General features: G+C 36.6%; 1 protein-coding gene across 1 annotated transcript in view; it reads left to right on the top strand.

Moving 5' to 3' along the window:
* The window catches only part of gabbr2 (gamma-aminobutyric acid (GABA) B receptor, 2), a 256879-nt gene that overhangs the window by 59110 nt on the left and 178017 nt on the right, over nucleotides 1-19752 (top strand). Inside the window, exon 2 of the mRNA XM_067424828.1 lies at nucleotides 10521-10658. Within this exon, the coding sequence (XP_067280929.1) occupies nucleotides 10521-10658 (138 nt within the window). The remainder of the gene's footprint in view (nucleotides 1-10520; nucleotides 10659-19752) is intronic.

Here is a 19752-nt window from a genome sequence, read left to right as displayed (position 1 = left end):
GATTTGTTTTTTAAGTCCATAAAAGTGCATCTATCCATCATAAAATTGCTCCACATGGCTCTGGGGGGTTAAGTAAAGCCTTCAGAAGTGAAGTGGCATGTTTGTGTAAGAAAGATAGACTAATAAATATACTTAATAGACTATATTAGAATATATTAGCTAGAAAATAACTAGCTTAACAGAGTCAAATTCGCAAGCTTTGACGCCTCTCACGGATCGGACTGGGCAACAAACTCAAACCACTCTTATCTTATATCGAAATTCTCCACCATTTCTCTTGAAAAATTCTCGTTTTAGACTTTCATGTCTAATTCATGACCGGCGTTTTGTTTTGCTCCATCTTCTGTGCCTCTGCGTTCCTCAATATGCATGCGTCAAGGGTTCAAAGATCAAGGTGCACCCTTGAGCCGTAAGTCAACTTGCGTACCACTGACCGCCAGAACTTATTTTAGTCTATAAAGTTTTAAATATATATTTTTTTCTTAAACAAAGGTCCCACTTTGCTTCAGAAGGCCTTTATTAACCCCCTGGAACCGTGTGGAGCAGTTTTATGATGGATAGATGCACTTAAAAAATGAATCATCAAATAATTTCCATTATAAAGCTTGGATTAGCCAGGACTTTTTTTAAATATAACTCCTAGGATGACTTGAGGGTGAATAAATCATGGGCTAATTTTCATTTTTGTGTGAACTAACCCTTTAAAGACAAATAGGATGGGGGAAGTTTTTTGAGGGACTTGGTATTCTTGGATAATCACTTTTAGGACTGTGATTATGATATTAAGCAGTATCACTTCAACATATTCATTTAGAATTCTCTTATGTAGCTATTTATTTATGTAGTTTCAAAGACTTGAGTGCCACGGGAGTACGTTTTCATGTGTCTGTAGCTTTCGCATCGTTTCTCAGTTTTTTCAGCATCCTGACTCTATGCAATGAATGCTGCAATTTCAAGATTTTGTGTCAGTTTTTGAATGCAAAAACACATCCTGTGTGCACATATGCACTGGTATGTTTATGTTGTGGTGTTTCAATGATAAAACCTGCATCATATTCGCCTAACACATGCAGTACTGTTAAATGTTTTATGCAAAAGATCTTGTATGTCATGTAGGCTATTTATTTTCCTTCATTATAGCCATGTCCCAGTTTATCACTTTATATTCATATGCACACTTTATAGTGCATGGTGTGTGGCACTCACAATATAGTGAAAAGTAAACAAGTGAGTGATTTCGTACACAGTAAATCACATATATTTATGGTGAGTGTTTTAAGGAAATAAAACATTTTATGGAGCAATAAATGCCATTTGTTAGTTATGTTAGTTTAAATAGCTATCATTTACACACGTGCTTAAATCACTCTTCACACAACCTTTATAATAATCACCTGAGACATGCTTAATGCTTGTGCTGGCACATTCAACATCGCTTGTCTGTGTATGGAAAATGGCCTTAAAGTTTTTCCATTTACTTTGTAAGAAAATTCCATAATGCTAAAAGAAAAATGTGATATTTTCTTCAAACCCTATTTCAGCCCTTACCACAAGACTTATTTATGCTGTAAGAACATGTATTTGTGTAAAACGTTAACCTATGAATGTCAGAACCGCAGACTGTTTTTTTTATTCCAGAAAGTGGTTTTATTAATAATAGAAAAGCTGGGCTTAAAAAATGAACTCTATAACATGAGAAGGTTTCAGATAAGTATTCCGTCACCATTGATAAGATGACTGGCCAATGAAAGGCCGTTAACAGGTAGAATCATGGAGAAAGGGTCAGTGATTGCAGAAAGAAAGTCGAATATGGGGCGTCATTGACGTGCAGGCTATTGAATGGAAGATGACAAAACTGTTTTCTGATTGATTTTCAGTTGTATGTGCATGCACTTTTGGTCTTTTTTGTGTTTTCATTACACCTCTTTAGAAGGAGCAGAATCCCGTGAGACAGAATCTTTCTCTCTCTCTCTCTCTCTCTTCTCTCTCTCTCTCTCTCTCTCTCTCTCTCTCTCTCTCTCTCTCTCTCTCTCTCTCTCTCTCTCTCTCTCTCTCTCTCTCTCTCTCTCTCTCTCTCTCTCTCTCTCTCTCTCTCTCTCTCTCTCTCTCTCTCTCTCTCTCTCTCTCTCTCTCTCTCTCTCTGTCCTGAAGTCTTCAGGTTGCATACTTGGGTGCAGTAATTTGCCAGTGACTGGCGACAGGTGCAGCTGCTGCCGTTGCCACTGTTAACAAGCCGTTTCATCATGGTTAGCTTGCCATGATTATCCCTTGTTTTTGCCACAATACCTCGGGTGGTGATTTTATGATGCTGAAGATGTCAGAGGAAATAGTTCCATTAATAATCCTTAGCCTACTGTCCTTTCCGAGTCATTTGCTTCTGCAATTGCAAATTCATGTGTCCTCTTCTATTTATGTTTTCCTCGTCAGATTAGAGCTGCATGATTATTGATAAATTGAGAATCATGATTTTTTTGTTTCAAATAGAGATCACGATTCTCGTTGCAAATTGTTGTTGTTAAATTAATTTAAATAATTATTATTTTTAAATAGTTTGCATGAATAATTCAATGACTCGCTCATAAGAGACTTCAGTTGTTTCATTTAGTGGAATAATTAGTTTTTTTTTTTTATAAACCTCGAAATAATGATTCACTGATAAATAATTGGAACTTGTTGCCACCAAGTGTTGTAACAATGTAATCGATGAAGTCGTTATTTCAAAAGGTGATTTGCTATATTTTGCTATATTTCAGAACTATAAGCTTTTATAGTACTTCTGTGATCATTTGAATATTTGTAACAGAAATAACGATACTGTGTGATTGTAAAGATGTTTCATAGCTATACATGACTACTTCCATACTGCAACAAAGCAGATTTGAAAATTCAAGTGAGACTTTGTCAAAGGTCAAAGACACACACAAATCATTGTCATTTAGAAATAATAACACATGGGTGTTTTAATCGAGTATGCAATTTATTTAACAGTTAAGCATGTAATAATAATAATAATAATAATAATAATAATAATAAATAATAATAATTTGTTACATTTATATAGCGCTTTTCTAGGCACTCAAAGCGCTTTACATAGAAGGGGGAATCTCCTCAACCACCACCAATAACTACATCAGATGTAAACAGCAAATGAGCAAATCAAGCTGGTGAATGATCTGACTAAAGCATTTTTGTTTATAGTTTTGTTCATGGAGATGCAGTCAAATATATAATATGTAAATTCAGTTGTCCTAATTACTAATGTTTCCATAAATAACCCGTTTGTTATAGTGAGTATTTCCTGAGGGAACTAGTACCCTAGAACTTGTTTTTCCAGGAGGTTGTATTTGGTGTGTTCAGTAAGCATCCACTGAATCTACACATAATCGTTGCTTCAGAGCTTTATACTTTTTTTTTCTCCTAATCTACTGAAGGTCTAGAGTCCAGTCACAGGAGAGATGGTGTGTCAACAGCAGTAAGTCTTGTGGTCACTGTGCTGGCCTGACTTACCATGCTAATGGCTTGAATGACAGGACTTTGGGGCTCAGTCCGATAAGCACAGACTTGCCCTCTGCCATACTCCCGTTGAGATGACTGCCCAGCTGCGGCTCCTTTGTATGGACAGGTGGGGCAGAGGCACACCAAATTATTCATCCAAATATAGATCTGACATATATAAACTGAATTAATAATAAATTATAAATGTGTTCCACATTCTGCAGCAAATATTTATCAGATTATCTAGACTATTTAAAGTTTTAAAGTGAGCAGGATATATTAAAATGAAGCGCATGGATTCCAAAGGCATTATCATTAAACTAAGCAGAGAAGCCGGTCTCTGACAGCGCTACAGCGCCCCGCGAATTTCCAATATAAATCTGTGGTGAAAAATGGAACTGCAGTGCGCTCCCATAGCCTGCATTTCAATGTGCATACTATCCATTCTAAATAGTGTGTGACATTAGTAATATTCGATAATATTTAGGGTGGATAGTATGCACATTTGGGTGCATGGATAAAGAGCCATTGGGGCAGTTTTCTGGCTACCCTTCTTATTTTCACTTTACACTGTAAAAACAAATGCTGTTGTTTTAACTTAAAAAAGTAAGCAACCTGGTTACCTTAAAATGTTGAGGTAATTGAAATTAAAAATGTTGGGTTGATACAATGAAGGAAATTGGTTTAATAAGTACACTGTACAAAAATTATGTTGGTTTTTGTTGGTTTCTCTTAAAAAAGTAAGTAACCTGGTTGCCTTATTTGTTGAGTTAATTGAAATTAAAAATTTGAGTTGATACAATGAAGGAAATTTGTTTAATAGAAACTCAAAATATTATTGTATCTGAACCACATAATAAATTTGATAAATCATGAAAATAGCACTATTCTATAGCGCTATAATAGCATGTTTCACTGCGTCATCAGAAATAAAACACAGACAATTACCCAATATGCTTACAAAATCTTTTAATATTTTAATAAAGGTTGTCGAATCTCAAAAAAAAAATCATTGTATTAATATACAATTTTAAGGCAACCAGTTAACTTTTTTTCTAAATATTTTTTTACAGTGTAGAAGCTCAAAATATTATTGTATCTGAACCACATAAAAAATCTGATAAATCATGAAAATAGCACAATGTGGCATGTTTCACAGCGTTTTCATGAATAAAACACACAATTACCCAATATGCTTACAAAATATAATTATTATATTATTTAATATTATTTGAATGAAGGTCGTCGATTCTCAAAAATGTTCATTGTATTAACTCAAAATTTAAATTTCAATAAACTCAAAATTTTAAGGCAACTAGGTGTCACAGCTGACATAACTAAAGCTAATGAGGGGACTGAACAGTGGCGGGAAACTCAGAACAAAGGAACATGTGACAAAACAGAAACCAGGAAGTACAGGGGAAAAACACAGGAGACGACGACATGACATGTGACACTAGGTAACTTATTTAAAAAAAATAAAAATAATGGCAGTACACCTTAGTGTTGTCACGATACCAAAATTATGACTTCGATACGATATCAGACTAAAATATCGATATATCGATACTAAATCGATACCACAGTAAAATAAATAAATAAATAAATAAGATGCTTAATATGACAACAGAACTTGTTATTATTCATTGTTATTTTTTACTAAAAATTCATGTGGCCAGCATGTTCCTTAGGGTTGGGCATCGTTTTGATTTGAACAATAATTGATCAATTACTATTAAAATTATCTCAATGTATTTTTTACAATGGGGTAATTGTGTTGCAATAGCTTACACACAGCACAAGAAAGCTTGATTTCGAATGGTAAATTGAATTTAAAAAGACGAGTAAACAGTAATAAAATAAGAACAAATAAACAGATTACAAACAATAGCACAAATAAATGCAATAGAATAGAAGATACAAATTAAATAGACTGCTTTATTTTTTCCGGTAAGTCTAACATTCAGATAAGAAACTGAATTAAAAAAATGCATAGTAATTACATTTAAAACAACATTGGATAATGTTCTTTGTAAAAAATTCAATAGCGTACAGATGAAACTATTAAAGTTACACAAGTTGATCAGTCAAGAGCAGTTGATCGTTTGTCTTTTTGTAGTTTGAATAACAAATGACTGCGGTCCCTTTAAGACTAACGGACGCATGGATCCTGAACACTGCTCCTGTTACTGTTCTTCCTGAAGTGTTTGCGACTGTGTTTACGTTGATACTCTTCCAGATGTGCACTGATAATTCTTTGAGTGTATTTGACCAATAATATGCTGGAAAAATAAGCAAATGTTTGCACTTGTATCATGTCAGAGGCGGCTTTATTACTGTAGGCTATGTGTGTGCGCTTCAGATGTGAGCACGAAATCTGCGGGGATTAGTAGAATTAATTTATGTGCAATCCCGCGCGAAATTCAGACCGATCACACACTAACACTAACACACTGTCATGAGGAAAAAGTCCAGCAGAACGCGCGTTCGCCGTGCTCAGAGGTTAACCGGGCTGAGTGAAAATATGCCGGTGTGTGTGTCAACTCGCTGACGGTCAGAGAGGAGAGCGCAGCTGATATCGATACTGTAAAAACTGAGAATCGTATCGTTTCAGATATTCCAGTATCGATATATATCGAAATATCGATATTTTTGACAACACTATAAGCCTCGCTCCAGCACTATCAGTCCGCTTCAGCTTTGTGTCTTCATCAGGGTAGGAACTAGTTGGCATTTGTGTTCTTCCTGTGTGAAGTAACATATCAAATTAATAAAGGTATAAACCCTTTAGTTTAAATGTGCTCATGTGAATAGCCTTTGTACAGTAGTTCTGTTGTGTTTGTTTTATGTTTGTTCTGAGAATTGACATGTCTTTGTTTTCCTCATTGGAATTCCTACACAACTTGTAATATTCGGATGCAATAAATATTATATTAAGGAAATTCTGAGATGGCATTCTATGTGTTTATGTATACTAAAGTATGTCAATCATCAGAACGCCACCCTCAGACTGAATTACACAAGGACATCAGAATTCTGCCAGAAGTCTGTCCAGTGATTAGGAAATAAAGCTTACAAATTGTTTATCATAAACTAGCGCTAAGTCCCAGAATCTCCCCTACCTAAATGTACAGACAGGAGCCGCTACTGCCTGCCAAAGAGAACTGTCTGATTACAAAAATCCAAAATTTGATCCAGACAGTTAAAGGAATGTTGTAGCTTCAGCATTTGTGGCATACTTAAAAGACTTCAAAAAAAATATTTTTTAACCCAGGCACTTATAATGGCACTGAACAGAACAACCCACGTAAACAGCGACAGTGTGATTTTGACATTGCCATAAAACAGAGGGGGATTTTCGAAACATGAAGGGGGTTATTTAATGATAATTATAGCTGACTGTACATTTTTGCACTTTTTACACATATACTTAGGAAATGCATAAATACATAAAAATTTTGAGTCAATTTTTTTTTATAAGCTTACTTGTAGAGATTGTGATGAGACAGAGCAGCTTTTCAAATGAGCAGCAGTGGTGTTAATGTTAATGTTTTCAGTAATTGGAATATAAGTTAAAAAATAAAACAAAACTTAAATATTAGATAAAAAAAAAACTTTAAAAGTTACTTAAAGTTATTTGCCAGCTTGGCAGTAACTGAAGATTTAGTTTAAGTACTAAAATTACTACAACTATATCAAAATAAATTAAAGCTAAATATTATATATAAAATAATATTATTTATTTTAAAGAAATTCTGATCAGTAGTTTGTTGAATTATGCAAACAGAGAAAATGCTAATTTTGCAGTGGTCTCTACACATTCTGTACATTCTGATGAAATCTAGAATATTCCTTCAAGAAACCGTTAGTGATTAAATCCACTGTTGTTAAAATATTTTTACAAGTTATGGTGGCCTATTGCAGTGAAGTCTGTCAGTCTGACACCAGCTCTGCCAAATCCAAAATTAAGCCCTTGAACGTCACCTCTGAATACTGATTAATATCCCCATGATTTTAGCAGCCAATCCATATTATATCTGTCAATGCAGGCCTTGCTTTCTCCTTCATTTAGTGTTCAAAGTGAGGAGTATGTTCCCATGACAACATGGTCAAAGCCAGCTTGGCAGATCATGGATGTGCGCCTTATAAGGCAAACAACCACGTTGTGATTGTTGGTATTCAAATGTGCCTTGATTTCAAATGCAGAATGTGTTTCAGTCACATGAGCACCACAATTTCTTGGTCAATTAACTCGCATCTCATTCAGCTTGAATGTTCAGGAATGGTATTTCTATGTAGAGCTTCATTACAGAGTGATCACGGGGATGTTTGGAGACAACAGTCTTGGTCAGTAGGTTGAAATAAAGCATAAATTGACCGCTGATGATGATGTGACTAGGTAAATGTTGTTGCACTGATTCCTTTTCGCGGTAGTCCTTAATTGGTCGGGCGCTTACGCATTCATCACTTAATACATCATATTTCACCCCTGAAACTTTCATTTCTACACCTGCTGTAATCACATCTCACTGGAGACAGACAATTTTTCGTTAAATAATAAGAAAAGCCTGCTTTGCCCTGTGTATTCATGGTTACTGATGACCAGAATTAAGTGAATATGGAGGAAATATGCAAATGAGATCTTTTAAAAGCCTGCTGTTTTATTCAGCATTATGAACAGCATCACTTCAATCGACTCACCCTGCAGTGCCTCATCTCATATTCCTGCTCTATACGCCAGATTCTATTTTCAACACTTCTATTTCTGACGCTGAAGCTCACTGGCTAGTGAATACTACCAAGTGCGATGGAGTGTCAGAAATAGAGATGTACGTCTGTTGTATCATCCTTGGTTGTGAGCCAGAAATAGCCTCCACATAAATGCTCTAATAAAGGCAAACAGGAGCGTCATACTTGTTCAACCTGATGGGTCGTGTTCCAGCTCAGATTTTTGAACAGTAGATTGTGAATAGAACTTTGGGCTTTGATGATTTAAGCTACACAATCACTTAAGGTAAAAAATGGTGTTTGTCTGACGGGCCAATTGAGTTGCTTTCTTCAACACCATTTGTTTTCAAATGATCCAGTAATTTACACATTTCACAGACAAGGCTAAAGGCTAGTTCCAGACTAAAATGCATGTTTGAGCTGTTTTAACTGAAAATACTGACTTATCTTTAAATATGTCAGTGCCATTGTTTTGTCTCAAGATGCACACCAGTAATGTTTTTTTACCGCTGCTGCGGCTGCGGCCGTTCATGTAACACTAACGTGAAACCAGACTTCATTCGCCCCAATGGAAAACAAATTTACACTGTCTGAATCGTTCCCTATACCCTATATAGTGCTCTATGTACCATTCACCATATAGAAAATAGTAAGTGACGATTTTAGCCACAGCTTCAGCGTCTGTTTAAAATGTTGGGACGAGATGCTTTAGATTCTAGAGAGCTTTTGATTGGACAGAAAATCTGATGAGAAAATCAGAGTGATGTCATCAAAATCATTAATCAATATTGGCAGAAGTGAGAGACTGTACGTTTTGAATGCTTCTAAATGCAAATTTTGTCGTTGTTTTGGAGCACACCAGCTTATAGATAATCTTAAAGGAATACTCCACTTTGTTTTGAAAAAAAGGCTAATTTTCCAACTGCCCCAGGGTAAAGTTGAATTTGAATTTTACAGTTTTCAAATCCATTTATGCATAATGATCAAGGAACGTTGCTGCCGTACCATGGGTGCAGCGGCGCTATGATATAACACAGCACCTGAAATTAGGTATGGCTGCAAAGTTCCTTGATTATTACGCAGGAAAGAGAGTATAGTTCCTGGCCATATCTTGAAAATCAAAACTTAGTACACTCAGTCTTAGTACACAATGTAACTACAGAAGAGTTTTAAATAGGAAAAATATTGAAAGTCTTGGGTCATTTTTGAGCGAGATGCTAACGGTCCAATCAGATTCAGCAATCTATGCTAAGCTATGCTAAAAGTTATACAGCCAGATCCGGAGATGGGCTGAATGGATTCAAAAATGGTTACAAATATTTTACTCTAGGGGACTTGGAAAATGAGCCTATTTAAAAAAAACAAACAGTGAATACATTCATAATAAAAGCCACAAAACTTTCATTTTAATTTCATGGGGACTTAAAATGCCATAATTTAACTAAGACCTAATCCTGGCTTAATCTAAATGTTGTTCTAAACTTGTTGACTTTTCATATATCTTAAAATATATCAGTTCCATTGCTTTCTCTCAAGATGCACACCATTTATGTTTTTTTTTAATAAGACGAGTTTATAAAAACTACTGAAACATTCTAATCCTAAAGCCTGACCCTGGTTTAATATAACCCCTGTCTGGGAAACCAGGCCTGAATCTAAAAACAAAATATGTTGTTTGGTTAAAAGAAGACAAGAAGGCGCTTTAGCAAGCAAGGTGAAAAGGCAAGAGGAAATTCTTGACCGGGTCACCATGTGCAGTGTTGAGACATTTCTGGTTACGACCAGGATTGAGTCAGGTCAAGCTGACTGCTGTTAATTGACCTTCGGAAGTGTTTACTAGGGGCTGAAATATCATTACCAACATCAGAAAATCAAAGATAAAACAGTTAGGGGCTCACACCACAATCAATAGCCCTGCTACATCTTTTCTTTCCTTCAGCACGTCTACAGAGCCAAGAGTGTTGCCATAGTGATATGAAATAGGCGCATAGTGCCGCAGCAGTAGGGCTCTCTTGTACATCAGACCATGTTTTCACATTCAGAAATTCGATGTCCATGTTTTCTTTCCTCCATTACATCATATTATGAAAGAAACATGCACTGGATGTTTGGTTGTGCAATATAGGTTTGTACTCGAGGAAAGAAAGCTCTCAAGATTGAAACATGCCCGTTAAGTGAATGAATTAAGAGCCGTTACACCTGCTGATGTCACTATGATTTACATTACTTTTCTATGCACAGTATATTTTTAAAATTTTCTGACTTCATTTTCCTCTCCCCCATTTCTCTTTCTTCAGTGTGACAATGCAAAGGGATTGCGGGCCTTCTTTGATGCTATCTGCTACGGTCCGAAACATTTGATGATCTTTGGAGGCGTGTGTCCGTCGGTGACTTCAATCATCGCTGAATCGTTGGAGGGGTGGAACCTTGTGCAGGTTTGTGCAACAGCCAAGATCTGCTTCATAAAATCTGCAGTGCGATTATTCACTTGCATATCATTAGCAATTCTCTTTTCCCCTCGAAATGCCATGCTGCTCTGAGAGAGTTTACACACTTGAAGAATTCATGACACACATCTGAGCTAATGATTTCCTCTGTGACATAAATAAATACTACTATCTTAAATCAAGGGTTGGCAAATCCGGGCCAGAAACGTAATCCCAGTGCAGATAAAACCTGGAAAAATGGGTAAACTTCCCAGAGACCTCTATCTTGAGCAGACCCGAGGGGGTGTTTAGTGTGTTAATACTGTGATTTAAACAGGAAGTCAGCGTTCGGCTACTCTAAGTCTATCTCCCCCTCTTTGTTTGCAATATCCAGTGATATCTCTAATCTGTGTATTAGCACATCACCGACAAAAGTAGTACACTCAGGTTGCCGTCGGCACACATGGCCTGAGGAAGTAATGTAGTTAAAATGTCTCTGATGTGAGGCATGGAGGACTATAAAAAATCCCACTGAGGAATCTCCTCCGGGCTCCTACGCTTTCACTTTTGTGTTGGTAGATGTGTGGTCAGACTCTGAGCCAGCTGACATTTCACCAAGAGAACCTGGCCATTTACCAAAACTGTTCCACAAAAGTGGCCGATTTCCATGAGAGGAACAGAAATTTGCAATAATGTACATCGTAAAGGAAAAAAGGGGCAAAAAGCCAAAAGTGCTACTTAAAGATTGCTTTAATACGTGATTTTAAAGCGAGGATGTCATTATTCTTGTTTTCCCACATAATGTTAGAAATTAGAAAAAACTTTTAACTTTTATGACCATTTTTCAGTCTCTCCTGGAATTAAACAGACTTTTCCAGAATGTTAACCTTGGTGTTATCTCAGCGTGACCGCCAGGCAGTCCAGATCTTGGATTGCCGACCATGTGCATTTGGTGCTTAAAGTTTTTTGTGCAGTTTATGTTTTAATAAAGATCTCCAAAAATAGCTTAGTTATTTTTCACGGTGACATGAACTCTTTTATCTCAAAGTTTGATTACTTATAATATGACCGCTTTAATGTTTCTGTGGATCAACTAGTGCAATAAAATAAAAAAATAAAAATCATACATTTAAAGGTGCAGTAAGCAATTTCTGGTAAAGGTTGATATTTATTGATTTTTAAAATCACCAAAACAAACATGCCTCTAACCAAAAGGATCACACCCCTATCTTGATGTCTCTGTCCCCACATTCAGGCACACGCTATGCAACACAGGCAGCGATTATGGCGGACTCTGCTGTGCCTGCTGCCCGAGGGTATTATGTCATCAATAAGTGAAAGCAATTTGTATGACTATGATAATTCAGGTCAAATGTCTAATTGTTATTTAGCTCCTCTACTGCTGGCAAGTCATCCCTTCCATTCTAAAAAATAAACATTCGTGAACAGCTCCCTACACAACACAATAGTCCGAGTAACTAATATATTACAAATTTGACCAGATTAAAGGGTTAGTTCACCCAAAAATAAAATTGATGTCATTAATGACTCACCCTAATGTCGTTCGACACCCGTAAGACCTCCGTTCATCTTCAGAACACAGTTTTAGATATTTTATATTTAGTCCGAGAGCATATTCAGTCTATGCACACTTTACTGTCCATGTACAGAAAGGGAATAAAAACATCATCAAAGTAGTCCATATGTTACATCAGTTGGTTGATTAGAATCTCTTGAAGCATCGAAAATACATTTTGGTCCAAAAATATCAAAAACTATGACTCAGTATTGTCTTCTCTTCCGTGTTCCTCAAATAAAGATTCAAACGGCCATGAATCAGTGAATCGATCAATAGCGATAGTGATCACTAAAAGGAGAACCAAAAGAAAAAAAACATACATTAAGAGTATCTCACTAAGAGACAACTTTTTATCTTATCTACTCCTAAAAAGTTCATAGTAGGGTACATATTACAACTCTGAGGCTTTAATATGCACGTTTTAGAAGTATATAAGGTAGTTCCCTTAAGGATCTGCCCCAGTGACAAGCTGGTGTACCCCTATATTAAAAGGTATACTTTTTGCACGGTGAATGGAAATATCATAAAATGGAAAAAAATATCTAATTAATGTATTTGTGATCTTAGACTGGTCTCGCCTTCCTGAGGATAAGCTTACAGAAGTCCTAATTTGTGGACTAATCTCCCATTAACCCCAGATGAGTAGATCTCTAATTAGTCAGGGTGATGGGAAGTGAACACATCCACAATGGGATTAGCAGTGACAGGCCTCAGAAAGACTTTTATATGATAAAATAAAACAAACAAAAGGGAAATATGTACTGTATGGGGTAATGAAAATCAAAAGGGCAAAGATGAAACTGGGACAGCAGGTCCAGGGGTCAATTCGGGCCTGTTTACACCTGGACACTGCATTTTTACAGATCAGATAGCTATCTGATTTATCAAAACGATTTAATTTACACTTGGTCACATAAATGTGCCTCCGCAAAATGTATATAAATCTGATCTCCAATTCCCACGCTATATGCAGATTTAAAGGGAAGGTTCAGTGTTTTTTTCTAGGCTTGGTTGTGTTTATGGGGCGCAGTATAACATGTATTAATACTTATTTTTTCGATGTATTTTTCTTATATTTTACCTTTATTCCACACCGCTGTCTCCACTGTCCTATGAACAGCTCGTTTTCTTCCTGCTTCTATGAAGCCCATCCCTCAGAAAAACGCAATGGTCTTAGATTGGTTAGATGGCCAAATGTACTTTCATGTATTTTTATTGGCTGAAGTGCCAAGCACAGGTTGTCCGGAAACGCCACGCCCCTTACCATTACGGGCAGAAGTCACCTCTGCAGTGACTAGCAAGGGTTTATGATGACACCAACCCTGGAAGAAGCTCGTTGTAGTCCAAACCGGCCGTTTTTGTAGGCAATAAACTGCCGTAATTTTAAAAGACAATATCTGCCTTTACATTGAACTTTCAGCACTGTAACTTTGCAGATACTGTTTATGCTCAAACAGCAACATTACACACTAACTAAAGTTAAAAAAAGTAAAGAAAAAGTGAAATTGCATGCGACCACCTCTTTAATGGAGTTCACATCACCAAAAACAACAGATATGAGCTGCATTTTATTAATCATCAGCTAATTTCAAGATCAAAGACCGTAATAGAAGAGAGCGCGGCAACAGCACTGGTAAGATCATTCCGTTTCTTTACTTTTAATGAAGAGGATTGTGTGTTGAGCATCCGTGTCTTTCTTTTGTGATTTGTGGTAATTTGTGCGTTGGCTTGATGAAGAGATACTCAGCCTCTGTCTGCGGTGGTGCATGCTAAAATAGCACTGTCATATTGGGCTATAACCATAACGCTTCTCACACGTTTATTTTTTAGTATTGTTGGGAGGAGTAAAATTTTGTGTTTAGTATTTAAAATTTAGTGTTATAAATTTAATGTGGTTTCAAAAACCAGATGCATTTAGACTGTTAAAGGGGTCGCACACTGGACGTGAAGCTCAGCGTCGCGGAGCGCTGCGCCACTTCTTTAAAATTCGAACACATTATTTTCAATGAGTGTACGCACACCGGCGGCGGCATTCTGCGCCCGTCCACGGCGACTCAGGAATTTGTTCAAAATCCTGCCGCGCCACAGAGCCCCATTTCAAGGTTTTATATAAAATTTATATAATATTTCCCTCAAATCGTCAATCCTACATACTGATTGCACTCATCTTGCATCTTGACAAAATGCACTCATCTTGCAGCTTTTCTGTCAGAAGTCGATTTAAATCTGAGCTTGTGCCTATATAATGTGCATGTCCGGTGTGAGATACCTGAGACGCGGTGCTGAGCTTCGCGCCCGGTGTGCGACCCCCTTTAAACTGCAGCCTAGACCACCTCCTGAAGTGGATTGAGCGATCGGATGTTAATCGGTCTCCAATGAGTTTCGGAGGGCATTTACACCTGGTCTTTTAACTATCGGATAGCTATCCGATCTGAGAGAACGCATGAAGTGACCAGGTGTAAACAGGCCCTTCATATATTCAGTGCTGGAATCTCTTTGGTGGTGAAGAAAAGCAGTTTTATCGTGGCAGTGACTAGGCAATAAGCACCAGGTGCACCTCATTACGCTCTTCTAGCAGCGTTTCCATTTCCGCGCCCCTCCTCTTGGCCGCACTGTGGCATTATGAGGCTGGATGGAGAACAGCAGAGGGGGGCCAGAACCCTGACGCCTGGAGATTTCTCAGTCAGGCCTGCTGATCCGTTTCACAAGAGCATTGAGGAAACCTATTTTTCAGCTTCATCAAAACCACATCTTTCCTCCTCAATGCTAAGATTCTGTACCTGTAGTTTTCATTTAAGGAATGTGTTTAATGAGAATGGGAAATGGCGGCTGGTTGATGGATTGTGTAATTATATTTAATGAAGGCATCAGACGCTTCTGAGTGCCAAAAACGAGAGCGGCAGCGAACACGGTTGTGTTTTCGCCAATGAAATTATATGCACGTGTTTGAACCTCCAGAGATGTGCCAACATGCAAACAGCCCTAGAGTAAACTTTTGACCTCAAGAGCCATTGAAATCTGTTAGGATGTCAGTTTCCACAGGCATTCCTCTCCTGCGTACTGTGTAATTAAACAGTGCTGAGCTTCCTTTGTGGTTCTCAAATCATCACTTGGCATTCAGTGGATCTGAATGGCTCCTCTGTTATGAAGTGGCTTACATCAGTGCTTGCAATGTGCAGAGATATTAACATGACTCGAGTGCTTTGAATCACATTGAATGTCACCCAGACTGAGAGAATGATTATTTTGAGCCAAGACATTCCTTTCTCCCCAAGTGCTCGGATGATATCGTACCCTTGTAAAATATGCATCTTTCGTATAGCAGGGAAAACGATAAACAGGAGAGAATGTCATTTTCTATTATGTGACTAATAGGGAGGCCTTATTGCAGGCCGGACTCACAGGTGCTGTTTGTGAAGTTATTATACTGTTCAAGTAGTCCCCGTTCTAGAGCTGATGACGGTAACAGTGCTCACAACATTGTAATAAAAGTGATTAGATGAGATAAAGCATATTGCATATATTGATATGCAATGCCAAGATGCAATTAGACATTTAGTTGCATAAGTAACTGCAAACCTCCCTTGATAGAGAATACCTGCTGGAAAGAACAATCACAAATTAGATCGTGTTAATGTCTCCGATGCTTCATCTCAAATGGAGAGTGAAGGGAGGCTTCTGCTGAAATTTCACAAGAGATAGCAACACTAACAGGGTTTCCTGTTATGCTTTGATTTGATTTGGTTCGTATTCAGGGCCGTAGCTAGGGAATTCTAGGCCCCCTGAAAAAAACATTGATGTGGGCCCCCAATGCACTCTACTCATATCCTATCCTATACTATATATATATATATATATATATATATATATATATATATATATATATATATATATATATATATATATATATATACATACATACATACATACATACATACATACATACACACATACACACATACACACATACACACATACACACATACATACACACATACACACACACACACACACATATACACACACACACACACACACACACACACATACATATACACACACACAAAGTAACGGTAGGGTTTAGGATTAGGTAAGCGGTAGGATTTCTTGCAAAATAACTAAAAACATATAAATAAATAAATAAATGCAAATAAAGGTTCTTGTGCAAGACAACAAAAAGTTGATAAAATAATAAAATAAACTTCTTTATGGCAGGCATACCAACAATATAATAGGCATATCAATTGTAAATGTATAAAATATGCTATTTTATTAAATAAAGCTAATAAATGTATCCATCATAAGCAGTGAGTTGTATTCGTGTTTTCTTGACAGTAGGCTATTAATAAAACTATCACATCAGCAGCCGGCAAGTCTGTAATCCTTGTGACGCATATTTTCCTGTATGTTATACAACCCAACAAACTAAATAATTTCGCAAACACAAATTTTGATGTTTCGCCATGAAACAGAAAGTTGTTGAAACTCAGGTGTACAATGTCGGATTTGCCCAAAACTTCACATTTTATCAGAGTCCTGGCCTGAAGACAACTACATGTCAATCTTCAGTTAGAGTCATAGCGCCAAGTTTGAATCTAGCTGATCCTATTCCCGCCTGTTCTCCTCAAAACTGTTTGTTCTCTCCACTGCCCTATAAAATATTAGTAAAGCTAAAAGTGAAGTAAAATAATGAGGTTAATATCTGTTAGTAGCATCTGCTAGGCTGATAAATTCGTCATGCTTGCGTTGATGAAAATCTGTGCCATCACAGCCACAAAATTAGGCCAAGAGAAGTATAAATAGACAGCGTTTCTATGATTTAGAGATGTTTACATGGGCGTTTCCTCTTGCGCTTGCATTATTCTTGGTATTGTTGAGATCCAAGCAGTATGTCTTTGAGCCTGTCAGCCTCTCATCTGCTCCCAGCCGAGCATGTGCCAGAACCAGACTGCTGTCGACGTGCTTCAGCAGACGCCGTCTTCCTCTTTGACGTCAACTACAGGAGTGAGAAGAACAGCCAACTCCCAAAGCTGTTTACATATGGCCGCTTCCCAGACTGACAGAGTGAGGTTAGCACACAAAGTTAAAGGGATAGTTCACTCAAAAATGAAAATTAGCCCATGATTTACCCACCCTCAAGTCATCCTAGGTGTATATGACATTCTTCTTTCAGACGAAGAAAAGTTGTGTTGTATTAAAAAAGTCCTGGCTAATCCAAGCTTTAGAATGTCATGGATTGTTGCTCTGTTTTTGAAGTCCATAAAAATGCATCCGTCCATCAAATGACATGCTCCACACGGCTCTGGGGGTTTAATAAAGGCCTTCTGAAGCAAATTGTTGCATTTGTGTAAGAAAAATATCCATAATTAAAACTTTTTTAAATTAAAGTTCCGTCCGATTCCGTGGGAAAGGTGTTGAAAGTGCCTTCTCTGAGTTCAAGATACGTACGCAAAATCTGACGAGCATAACTCGTCATGTAAGCCTTTGAACTGCAGAGGCACTTTCAACACTTTTTCCATCTACTGAATACGGAAGGCGATCACCCGAAACTTTACTTTATAAATAATATAAATATATTTTTATTACACAAATGCATCAATTCACTTCCAAAGGCATTTATTAACCTCTTGGAGCCGTGTGGAGCATGTTATTTGGCGGACAGATGCATTTTTATGGACTTCAAAAGCAGATCAACAATCACTGCTATTGTAAATGCTCTGATTTTATTCGCCTGAAAGCAGAATGTTATATACAGGGTGAGTATATGACTTAGGATGACTTGAGGGTGAGTAAATTATGGGATAGTTTTAATTTTTAGGTGAACTATCCCTTTAATGTGAGGCCTAGGGATGGTGCGCGCTGTAATGAGAGGATTGATTCTCACATTTGAAAATCGATCATTTAAAGTAGTGGTGTTTTAATTTATGTATCATGAAAATGAATATGTGTAAAGAAGATAAAATGTGAACATCTGAACATGAACAGAAATGCAAAAACACAAGCATTAACAAACAACACTCAACAAAGTATATTATGCAAATAATATATATTATTTATAGTATTTTATATATATTTTGTATAATATTTTATTATATTATTTATGGTTTTATTACATTATATAGGCCTATATTATAATATTATTTACATTTATATATTATTTATATTTTATTATTATATAACTATGAAAATATAACTCATATGAATTATGATAATCATGTTTTTGTATTTAAAATAATTAAATTATTTTCTGTAGTTACTTATAAATTATAAACTTAAAAGATTCACTTGCTAACACAAAATATTAAGCATCAACTGTTTTGAACAATAAATAATAAAATATAAGAATATGAAATAAAAGAAAAATAAATTAGATAATTAGAATGATTTTTGAAGGATCATGTGACACTAAGAATGGTACAATGATGCTGAAAATTCAGCTTTGCAATCACATGAATAAATTAAATTTTAAAATATATTTAAATAGAAAGCAGTTATTTTAAACTGTAATATCTCCCAACATTGCTGTTTCTACTGTATTTTTTATTAAAAATAAATGCAGCCTATAAGCAAAAGAGAAAAAAAGTCTAATAATTAATTATTCTTATTATATATTAAAAATGGTTTAAAATGTATTGTTAAATGGCCATAATTACCTGTTTTATTTTCAGAAATTACAAAAAGCATTTAATATAAGCATTGCTAGAGGAGATATTGGCCTTTATAGAACTTGGTATTGGATCAAAAAGATTTTCCATTTTTAGAGTCTGGAAATATGCACAAATGACAGCTTGTTTGAGTATTAAAACTGGCAGGCCAGACAGACAATGTGTCATTACGCATTTAGATTCTCTCGTTGAAGAATATTTACAAAAATATCACCTGCCTTTTCGCATTTGCTGGAAGCTGGAAATAAAAGAAGGCGGCAGTTTTGTTAAATAACCTGAATATTTCAGATGCTCCAACCTTAATTAATTTAACTTGAAACAATGCAGGCAATGATCATTAGTCCATGTCAAACATGATGCCAGCTCAGTGTTGAACCAGTGAGATTCCTGCTCTGAGCACTGAGGAATTCAAATTGTGTTCACGCACATATACACACCTCTCACATTTCGCTGTGGGTGTTGCCGTGATCAGTTTGTGGGTACCATCTGCCCTCAGATTTATGTAACAACTGATCCACAAGCAACTCTCACACATCCCGATTGTGACTCATGTCCCATGATGCCCCAGAATGGTACAGTATTAGTGAGAGGTTCACACTCTCCCTCCCTGCTTTCTTCATTGAGGCCTAAATGGAAACTACCAGAAGGAAGATACTGGCAGGGAAAAATGCACAAAAAGAAAGAAATACATTTCATATGATAATGTTGTTTCTATTTAAAGGGTCATGATGAAACCCCACTATTTTTTTTAGGCCTACAATTAGTGATGTGCACATGCTGTATTGAGAGGATTGAAAGGAGCAATTTTGTTCTTCCGAGTTAAAAAGCAAAGTCGAAAAACTTTGGAGTGTGTGACTGG

This window comes from Pseudorasbora parva, chromosome 19 (genome assembly GCF_024679245.1).
Source record: "Pseudorasbora parva isolate DD20220531a chromosome 19, ASM2467924v1, whole genome shotgun sequence".
In the NCBI taxonomy this organism is placed as follows: Eukaryota; Metazoa; Chordata; class Actinopteri; order Cypriniformes; family Gobionidae; genus Pseudorasbora; species Pseudorasbora parva.
Note: the sequence above shows the minus strand (reverse complement) of the source record. Positions and strands in the feature narration are given on the sequence as shown.